The sequence below is a fragment of the Neolamprologus brichardi genome, chromosome 3 (genome assembly GCF_056152115.1).
Source record: "Neolamprologus brichardi isolate AB-2024 chromosome 3, ASM5615211v1, whole genome shotgun sequence".
In the NCBI taxonomy this organism is placed as follows: Eukaryota; Metazoa; Chordata; class Actinopteri; order Cichliformes; family Cichlidae; genus Neolamprologus; species Neolamprologus brichardi.
The window spans coordinates 3487972-3498402 of NC_142106.1; the positions used below are offsets into that span (position 1 = coordinate 3487972).

The window sequence follows — 10431 nt, forward strand, 5'->3', positions numbered from 1 at the left end:
TTTGCCTGACACTTGGTATTCAGAATAATAAAAATAACCGCTACAGAATTTGTGATGCATTTCGTCAGGTTAGTTCTTTTCACTTAATTGTTTTAAAAACATATTGTATTAAATTATTTAGTTAAAATCAAATTTATTAAAAATGTATGCCTGTTCTCTACAGAACTTGTCTATACCAGTCAAAGGGGATTCAGATAATGGACAAAAGCCACCAAAGCAGGTTCTATAAATAAAATTCTGTGTTTGATATCAAATATGTTGGTATACCAAATTTTAGTCAATGTGCTACTGTTGAAATTATCCCTAAACTTAATATTGTCATTTTCAACAGGAAGAACTATCAGCTGCCGCTTCTCTGTCACCGGACATCTCCTCGCAGGTGGAAGGACAGCTGTCTCCTGAGCAGGTCAGTCATTAAAAATGCTTTCAAATAAGTTATGATTGGTGCTAGGATCATTGTTTAAATGACCACTTTATATTACATAAAAAATATTTTTAAAAACACAATATACAATTAAATAAAGAATTTTATCAAATGTTGTAACATAGAATGAAATTTATATTTCATGACACTTCTCAACATGAATTTTTGCTGTATATCCTGACATTAGAAACACTGGTTGTTAATATACTTAAAATACACAAGTATTTCAAGTATATTTACTGATATTATAGGAGTTATGTAACATGGACAAAACGTTTTCTCACAAAATAAATTTTCCCTCTTTTTTAGCCTAACAGCAACTCATCTGATGATGGATTCATAAGAATCAGGGTCCCACTTGAACAGACTTTTTTTTCTTGAAAAGGTAAGAATGGACTAATATAAAAAATAAGAGATCCCAAAGAGGATACAAGGGACTACAGTGGACAGAACTGAATTCGGACGGAATACGGACAGTGTTTCCATAATGTTCCTTTGCCTTCAAAAGGCACAGAGTCAAGGCTTTGGACTCAGTAAGAAAGGGCCCTTTCTTCTGGTGTCTGGGTTACTGCCGTTTTGAGGACTGTCCAGTCACTGTCACTGTAGATAATGAAGACGATCTAAAGGCAAAAGTCAATTTTCAAGGTCTCGAGTGTGTGCACAACCACTATAAACTAAGAAGAAGGCCAGTAAGAGCTCATAAGAGAGATAAAATTGGCCATGAATTGGAAAACCAATTACCTAGAGCCATGTATCTGGAAAAAATGAGCAAAATGGATGATGATGTTGTGCAATCGGGGTGTAGAGATGAAGTTCCAACTCCTCAAGTGTTGAGAAACATAGCCTTGGAAATCCGAAAGAAAAGTCGTCTTCATCATAATGAGATTATGAGTCTCCAGTTAATGGTGGCAAACAAGAAGAACAACCCAGAGGATGTATTGCAGAAAGTGATGTTACATCCAAAAGGTGTTTTTTTTATGGTCTTCCAGGAGCATTGAGATTTTCCAGAGCCGCTGTCGGGAGGACATAGTTTATTTGGATGCTACAGGAAGTATCATGAAAAAAAGAAAGTGTTCGCCTCCTTTCTATGTTTACGAACTTGTAGTAAGAAATCCACGGAAAACATCCTCTCCCCTACCAGTGGCTACATATTTAACATGTGACCATACCACTGCCTCAGTCACATATTTTTTGGAAGCATTTCTGACTGATGTTGCAAGGGCCTTTGGGCGCAAAGCCATGCGTTCACCTTTAATGCTTATGTGTGATGGATCTATGGTCCTAATGCAAGCTATCTGTTTAGCTTTTGCAAAAAAAAATCTGTTTGACACAATAAATCATTATTATAACATCGCTTCGGGGAAAGGAAACAAGGAAAACTTCGAGGTTCCAATTCTTCACAGATGCCTTAGTCATGTTATGAAGAATGCCAAGGAGATCTGTAAAAAGTAGTAAGTGTAGTCCTTTTAATACAGTATTCACTTGTTTGTTTTTTATTGTGACATGTGACATGGCATTTCATTTTTCAATTTGGGAAAACATTATTACTGTTTTGGAAACACTTAAAGATAATTTCTTCTTAAACTGCACCAAAGAACTACCATCTTGCAATGCACACTGTTGGAGTCTTCACTACTGCAACTTCCTTAAAAGACCTCACTGACATGGTTCGAAGTGCTGCAGTTGTTTTTGGGAGTCCTTGTAGTGGTGAGAATGTCGAAAAACATTTTCACAACCTGCAGTTATGGATGCAGAAAGCCAATGTTGATGTTGATGGCAATGCCAGAAACTCAAAAGCTGATGAGGACCTGAAGGTAAACTGAAGTCAATTTTTATTAAAGCTAAAGGCTAAACTTTTGCCTCTTATACATCTTTTTAAATACTTTGGAATAGCATAATAATCACAAGTAATTTTAAATGTTTTATACAACATAATGTTGGGTTTTTAGATTATAGATATGAAAGATGAGTGCACACAATGTTCAAATCACATAATTATTCTGTTTTGTCTGTTGGCTAGGGAGTCAAGGGAAACAACCTCTTTGGGAGACATTTTAAGGAGCTCATTTCCAACACATCATTGGAGATGGATGGTGAGGCAAACCCTTACTACAGCAAGGGGCTCATGGAGCACATCAGCAAATATCTTCTTCCTTTTTCTGGATTATGGTCTGCAATAATGTTAGGTAAGCCATTTTAAAGTAGACAAGTAATTAGTTTATAAAATGAAATTACACACATCAATATTATTCTAATCTTCAAAATCCAAAGATGACCTTGGAAGACATGGCACTGGGAAAATGTATGAGCAGTACCACAACAAATACAATGCCTTAAGAAAGATCAAGAGACAAGTAAGACACATGATTTTTAGTATATATACATATTTGTGTGGTGTGATTGAGAAACGGCGGGTCCAGAGGAGTCATCTGTATTGCAGATCATACAACATTGCACACAACAACAACGTGTATCTTTAAAAAAAATCACATTTAATGATTTCTTAATTTGATTTTTCAGAATATTACTGAGAGTAATAAAACGCAGGGATAATGGAGAAGAGCCAGTGGGATCTGAAACATATCCGTCTACGTTCGGGAAGGCTCACCAGGCTGGATGACTTTGTTGTCCAGTATCAAATCAGTCACACAGCGCTGCTGAAGGAGTACGAAGACTCAAAAAGAAAGCTTCAAAGAAAGGTTTGCAGAATGACTGGCTGATGTCCATCAATGCTTTGCCGTTTCAAAATGGAACATTAAAAAGAAGTCTTCTTGATGTGGTGGGATATTGAGGTGCCCCACATTGTGATTTTATAGCTTGGTGGCACTGGTGTGTCTTACTGGACATTTTTGTGTGTTTTGCTTTATTGTAAATTAAGGAAAATGTTGTCACAGCATTTCACTTGTAATTCCTAAACAATGTTCAATGACTCCTATATTTTGTTCAGAAATTTAGAGTGGACGAAGAAAAATGGAAGGAACGTCGCCAAAAAAAGAAGGGGAGATATGTAACAGTACTCCGCAAGCCCTTTCCTTTCAGGAGATCTTCAAAGACGGTATAAAATGTTGCGCAAATTTATCGTTCATTTATAAAGACAAATATTTTGCATAACATTTTTTGTATTTCTTGTACACAATATTTATATAGGTTGCTTCCTCTATGGCCCCGAGTTCCCCTGTGCAGACTGGTAGAGTTGAGGATGTTACCTTGGAAACTCCAGAATTTCAGGTAGGATTGACACCTGCTAACATAAAGGATTCATCAAAGTAATAGTAATGCCTTCTTTTTCCATAGAAGATCCTTTCCATGACACAGTAATCAGTCATGGACTCGTGTATGAAGAGCAAATCTTATTTATTTACATGTTGATATTCATGTTCAATTCATTCGATGTGAACATCCAGGATTTTGGTTGACTAGTTGTAACCTTAACCTAAGTGGGAGGCACCAAAATTCAAAATGATTGCAGTGATTACATGGTAAATTTTTGGAGTAACAAAATAAATATGTTTTCCTCAGTAGAAACTGAATGGGAACAAGCATTCAGGAACATAGTTAGAGTATGAGAAAAGTAACTTTGCAAGTGTTGCCATTACAGCTTTGAGTTTATATAGTTACCAATGCTCAAGGGTGGCTGTAGCTCAGGTGGTAGAGCAGGTCATCTACTGATTTGAAGGTTGGTGATTCGATTACTGGCTTCTCCTAGTCTGCATACCAAATATCCAAGATACTAACCATAAATTGCTCTCCAGTGCATCCATCGATTGTGTGTGAATGTTAGAACACACTTAGAAAAATCTGCTTGGGTGAATGCACAAGTTGTGTAAAGCGCTTTGAGTGCTCAGAGTAGAAAAGCGCTTTATAAGAACCAGTTCATTTACCATTCAAGACATGGAGTGATACATTTTGAATGAATTTTCCAAAGACATATTGTTAGTAACAGTCCATAAACCTGTGTTAGAAATAACAAAACCATGTTCAATAGCTGGTCAGATCTTATGTTAAGTGTGTTTTCCTTTAATGAGGAGGTCCTGTCTTTGTGGAAGAAAAGAGACACAGAGGTTGTGGTTTCTGTGCTTCCCTCAACAAACCATGGTACGTCCATAATTATCCGCCACAGTGATCTGCCAACCCTTCGACCACAGCTGTGGCTAACAGGCGAGGTATATCAATGATTAATTTAAGCACTCATAACCACAATAATTAGACTGTGTAATGTAATTCAATTAAAAGGACATTATCATGAAATTATTTATCATTAACATAATTTAAAGTATATAAATTACATAGCTTTGTGTTTATGCAAATTCTTTACGTAGGTAATTGAAGGGCTGTTTCATTGTCTGGCAAAAAAGGAGCAAAAGGGGATCTACATTATGAACCATTACACAGCGGGCTTGATTCTCTTTGGTGATTGGACACAGCTTTCTCGCCAAAGCTTGGGGAACGTAAGCTGATTGTCCAATGTCCATATAATTATGTTCAAATACATTTAGAAAGAATTACTGATTGAATGCTAACAGAATTCCACAAACTGTAAGAAATACATAAATGTTTTCTGACAGGTAAACTTCGATCGGTACCATTGTCACGTTTGTTAACATTAAAAATGTGCACTGGAAGTTTCTGGTAAGCAACAAGATTATAACTTTAAAGTCTGTGTATTTTTTTAATGACGATATATTAATATTGTTTTAATGATTTCTCTTTGCTACAGTTCATCAATGCAGTGAATCACACTGTTTATCTCCTTGATCCTGCCCCAAGTTCATCAGAGGAGGAAGACTCTAAACTCGCTGCACGTAAATTCAGGTATTTAGGCTTCAACACATTTTGTTCTATGCAAACAGGCTTTACAAGTTAGTTTACTACAACTGCATCTTTGTAGAAGCTTGTTGTACCTGGCCCCACAATGCGTGTTTCTCTGTTGGCATCCTCTTGGCCAGGTCTCATTTGCAAAATAAATCAGTACGGTTAAATAAAAATTATCAGGTGAACAAATTATTTAGACAATAATTCTGATGCAAAAGAGCCAAACGGGACAGGCCAAAAAATAAATACATAAAAAATAAATAAAATTCTGTATAATTCTGTAAAATATCTTTTTTTAAATTAGGAAATATACCAAATTGTATTCTGCTTTGTAATAATGTGCAGTGATTACTTAAAAATGAGGAGAACCCGCCACGCAAAAACAGAATGGGTGGACATTAAATGGAAGGGAGGTGTCTTGACCCATCCAGTGCAGAAGGATGGCTTCAGCTGTGGATGGTAAGTGATGATAATATACATTTGTATATAATTTCTTACTTGTTTGCCATCATGCCATGGTCAGAAGAATATCCACATCCAGAACAGTAGCTGTAATAGATATGAATACATCTAATTCTAAATTTCACAGTATACTGCACAAATTAAGTATATGGTTAATACTTTGGTGCCCTAAGTCATGCAGATTTTGTGACATACTCTTTTTAGGATGTGCAAATATTAAGGCTGCACAGCGATTGCAGATAGTACTTATACTTATACTTTAAAGAGAGCAAGTCACAGTCGGGAATTTCAGTTCAATTCAACTTTATTTATATAGCGCCAAATCACAACAAAAGCCGCCTCAAGGCGCTTCATAGATACAGAGAAAAACCCAACAATCATATGACCCCCTATGAGCAGCACTTTGGCGACAGTGGGAAGGAAAAACTCCCTTTTAACAGGAAGAAACCTCCAGCAGAACCAGGCTCAGGGAGGGGCGGGGTCATCTGCTGTGATTGGTTGGGGTGAGAGAAGGAAGACAGGATAAAGACCTGCTGTGGAAGAGAGACAGAGGTTAATAACAGATATGTGTCATAAAGGCTGCACAGCGATTGCAGATAGTACTTATACTTATACTTTAAAGAGAATAAACACAGGATTCAGGTGTAGGCTTGAAATACTGCTTGGAATGGACGGTCTGAATATATATGAAAGCCTATATCAGAACAGATTTGTGACACTGTTAAAGTCTAAAAATCTTTATTACTGAAGCTCATCAGGGAAACACAAAGACTTCAGACCCTCCCACTGTCTGCACAGAGATCTGCCACAGAGAGTGGTGTTATTCCACAGATCTGATTGGTCAGTAGGTGGTGAGTTCATACCTGCTGATCTGCTGAGGTCTGACCCAGTGAACTCTGGGTCACATTTGACTGAATGTTTAGAGATTTTCATTGTTTTTCAAAGGTCTCACAGAGGACACAGACTGGGCTGGTGTTTGATTTTCCTAAAAGCTGTTTCATTCATTTCTTTTCCTTACTTTGATTTACCAGAGAGGAGATGAGTTTGTAAGAGCGTAGAAGCTCCAGCAGCATTTATAGTCCAAACACAGCTGTTTTATTCTGTTTGACACAAAGACTGAAACATTTCACAAAGAGGTCAGAGCGACTTCAGAGTTCTTTCTAAAGAGATGAGGATGCAGAGCTGTCTGTACCTGGTCTGTGTCCAGAGGAATGTGTTTGTAATAATGAACAAACTGCAAGTACTCAGCTTCATACTTTAGAAGGCCTCAGTGATGTGGACTCTTCAGCTGATCTGTCCACGAGGAGGAGGAGACGATCTTAGAGGAGAAACAGCTACGATGGTCACACAGATTCAGCCTCACTCTGAGAAAACCAACAGACTGACAGCAGCAACTACACCTGCTCCATCAGTGATGGGAGAGACCGACAAGCGTTCATTTACAGGTCAAAGGTCAGCAACAAACCCCAGCACCTGCTGTAGATACTGATGTCAGTACTGTAGGCAAAGGTCAGAGGTCAAACTGAAGGGAAGATTTCCTAAATAGACTCACAGTAACATGTAGCTCAGAGCTAACCTCAGTGGAAACAGGATGTCTCTGCTACGACAGCTGCAGTGGAGGGTTCCACTCACAACATCTGCACACTGTGCACAGTGGAGAACAGCTGGACGCACACAGATGTGCAGCAGTGTGTGTTCCTGCTGGCAGACAGCTGTGAACAACAACATGAATCTGTCTGTGAGAGTCCAGTCACAGGTTGAGCTTCAGTGTGAGACTCTCTCCTTCCTCCTGGGTGATAAGAAGACGGTTTCATCTGGGAACGACCTCGGGCAGCACTGCTGCGTTATCTTGTTGAGATGTTGGGAAGGCCTCCAAACATGATCCACCCACGAGGCCGAAGAGCACGAAGGGGAAGGAAACGTTTATCAAAGCAGAAAAACAAAACGCCATCCTGAGAGTGCAGCCATAACTCTCCCTGTGTGAGAAGATCCTGCTCAGCTGTTGCTTAGCAGCCGTGTTTACTCTGGCATGGAAACCAGAAACTGGGCTGTGAGCTGGACTCTGACAAACAGCAGCAGCAGCGTCACCATCAGGTTTCCATAGTGCAGCAGAAGCACAACACCTAAAGTCTACCTGGAGGTGGTGCAGATTGTTTCTGTTGTTCAGCACGTGAGCTGGAAGTGTGGTAACTTTAACCTCAAGCATCAGTTGAGTCAGAGCAGCTGTGCCTCCTCCTCCATGCCCATCAGGAAACAGAATGCAGATCTGTCTTCCTGTCCTTCAGACAACTCTCCTCTGTTTGGCGTCCTATACTATATGTGCTGTTTGCTTTATCTCTTTAAGGAAGGATGAAAGAAATAAAAAAGAAACTTTTTCTCATGATGGGTTAGCTGTGGAAATATCCACCAGTTACACTCCAGTGGATGCTCAGAAAACAGCTGAGGGTTATTATCCAGCAGCCTTCTTCTAGTAGCTGACCTGCTGCTGAAATCTTGAAAATCTCATTTGCACAAAATTGTCTGTCATCTATGATCCAATCAGCTTCAGTTTCTTCTGTCGTGTGACATCATCGAACTTGATAAATCTCAAGATCTGATGACAATAAACATGAAACTGATTAAGAGTTAGTGTGAAATATTTAGAAACTTTGTGACAGGACAGGGAAACTATTTTACGCTGATTATTCTTGCAGAAGTGTCCTTCACTGAGTATCCAAGCAGTCACAATAAGGGAGACATGTGTCCATGTTTGTGTCCTCGCTTCACGCCTCCACACAGATAAAGACCTGATTATAGTTTCCAGTCTGCTGGGCTCCAGGTGACATAGGCTCCATTAACAGAGTGAGAGGGTCTCTGCAGACACCCACAGGCTCAGCGTCATGACCACACTCGCCCTTAATGCTGCTCACATGTGCAAAAGCTGTTTCTTCATCCTGCAGCTCCAAAGAGCTTTGCACAGCGCAGCCGAAACCAGCAGCAGGTAGTTATTCAGTCTTATATTGAAATCATCACCTGGTGTTTAATTTTTATTATTATGGTTAAATAACAGAATTCTTCTTAAATTATTACATTTGTACACATCTGTGGAAATGTCTCTGGACTCTCCTCAGCAGTAGATTTACAGCTTTAAACAGAGAAACATTTATTTCACCAGAGATTGTTAAAATAAATCCTTATTATTATCTATGGTTCCCATGGTAACAACCTTCACCTCTAAGGGTTGAATAAATGTCTTGGATTGCTCTCAGGATCTGATGAGCTTTAGAGATAAACACACTAAGTAATGGCAAATCACAGGTATCAGTTTACTCCTGAAATCTACAGAGTAGAAACTACAAATAGAATTTAGCTGATCATCAGGATGAAACTGAGGCCAACCTGGAAATTCTTATTTTCATGTCTTTTCATTTAGTTGAACAAGAAGAATCATTTCTAATGATTTAAACGTTGAAATGAATGTAACAGAGAAATAAATGGATGACTAAATGAAACTGAACTGAAGCTGTGCTGACACACTGAGGACAGACTGGACTCTGCATGCTGCGTTTACTGTCTGCTCAGGAAAGCAGAGCACCGCTGCACACAGAAGGGTTACTGTCTGCTGTATTCATCACAAAACACTTCTATCAAAATAATTTCATTGTTCACAGTTTATTTCAAATGTTTTTATATTATCATTTCACAATAACCATTTACTGGCTCTTAAAAATTAAGAAATATAGCTGCAGTTTGAAATCAGATCATACTTATTTTATCAGACATTTGAACATATTTCTCATGTTTTAAATTATAAACAACACTTATTTAAAAAGGTCCCAGTCAGCTTTCAGAGAGCTCAGGCTGAGTCTGTGCAGCTGAACATGGCAGACTGCCACAGATCACCTCTGAGGAAAGACGAGGTCGTTCAGCTTCCTCGTAGTTTCACACCTGTTGATGAACTTAGCCAATCACAGGACAGGATGAAGAGTGTGAAAGAACTTCTTCCACTACAGTATTCATTACAGCACTGTGGCACTCCACAAACCCTCACACTGTCTCAATCCCTGTTTCCAGTTTGACTGAGAGAAGGCCTGAAGCTCAGCCAATCACAGGACAGGAAGTGATCAGCTGACAGTGATTTGAAGCTGTCAGGGTGAGGCTGCTTCATGCAGGTGTGAAACTATGAGGAAGCTGAACGCCTCCTCTTTCCTCAGAAGTGATCTGTGGCAGTCTGCCATCATGTTTGGCTGCACACACTGAATGTGACTCACTGAAAGCTGACACAAACTCTGATTGTGTTTGTGCTGCTCACACTTTACTGGAACACACCCAGCTGTGAAAACACAAAGCTTTGTCTTCATGTGTGTTTGTGCTGTTTGAACAGGACCTCCTTCCTTAGTTCAACACTTCACATGTTTTTTCTTTCGCCTCCAACCGGAGCGCTCAGGCGTGAAACTACGAGGAAAGCCGACGTCCTCCTCTTTCCTCAGAAGTGATCTGTGGCCGGCCGGACTTCATTCCACAGATGTGCTTTAACAAAGTGTGAAGCTGAACTCTGAGCTGTGACAGTGTGAGAGTGTGAGAGTGTCAGTAGATGATCAGCAGAGGAAAGTGAAGCTGCTGTGAGCTGATGTCCTGAAGGGCTTTGAAAGAGTCTCTGAGTTTGACAGGAACATGAAGATGTTTGTGGTGTTTGTGATCCTCCTGCACGGTAAGTACACCTTCCTCTCTCTGCTCTCATCATCAGCTTTTCT

At 39.3% G+C, this 10431-nt stretch overlaps 2 protein-coding genes and 1 pseudogene across 7 annotated transcripts in view; all 3 read left to right on the forward strand.

Annotated features, from left to right (window-relative positions):
* Positions 1 to 142: 142 nt before the first annotated feature.
* On the forward strand, positions 143 to 1876 carry LOC148103148 (uncharacterized; annotated as a pseudogene). The gene is made up of 4 exons (XR_015718530.1): positions 143 to 220; positions 332 to 406; positions 676 to 682; positions 791 to 1876. The product of XR_015718530.1 is annotated as an uncharacterized LOC148103148 (transcript).
* Positions 1877 to 2025: 149 nt separating this feature from the next.
* LOC148103149 (uncharacterized) lies at positions 2026 to 8586 on the forward strand. 5 transcript variants are annotated; one of them, XR_015718546.1, is made up of 9 exons: positions 2700 to 2778; positions 2945 to 3123; positions 3372 to 3479; positions 3572 to 3652; positions 4450 to 4587; positions 4744 to 4872; positions 4990 to 5053; positions 5142 to 5236; positions 5582 to 6168. XR_015718546.1 is itself a non-coding variant. In XM_087838652.1 (8 exons), coding segments are annotated over exons 2-8 (684 nt in total). In that variant the 5' UTR covers positions 2700 to 2778; positions 2945 to 2976; the 3' UTR covers positions 8478 to 8586. The 5 variants fall into 5 exon arrangements, 4 of the variants coding, with proteins under 4 accessions (XP_087694779.1, XP_087694778.1, XP_087694777.1 ...); XM_087838652.1 differs by lacking the exons at positions 4744 to 4872; positions 4990 to 5053 and adding an exon at positions 8477 to 8586 and having other exon boundaries at positions 5582 to 5695; XM_087838651.1 differs by lacking the exons at positions 4744 to 4872; positions 4990 to 5053.
* Positions 8587 to 10351: 1765 nt separating this feature from the next.
* Positions 10352 to 10431, forward strand: part of LOC148103150 (butyrophilin-like protein 2) — a 67169-nt gene continuing 67089 nt past the window's right edge. The window contains exon 1 of the mRNA XM_087838494.1: positions 10352 to 10388. Coding sequence (XP_087694620.1) covers positions 10352 to 10388 — 37 coding nt within the window. The remainder of the gene's footprint in view (positions 10389 to 10431) is intronic.

What these genes read in the sequence shown, in the direction of transcription:
- LOC148103149 (XM_087838654.1), top strand. Translation starts at nt 2,977, where the DNA reads ATGGAGAAGAGCCAGTGGGATCTGAAACATATCCGTCTACGTTCGGGA. An exon ending in AGCTGTGGCTAACAGGCGAG is followed by an intron (nt 4,588 to 4,743) that starts GTATATCAATGA and finishes TTCTTTACGTAG; the next exon opens with GTAATTGAAGGGCTGTTTCA. An exon ending in CTCGCCAAAGCTTGGGGAAC is followed by an intron (nt 4,873 to 5,141) that starts GTAAGCTGATTG and finishes TCTTTGCTACAG; the next exon opens with TTCATCAATGCAGTGAATCA.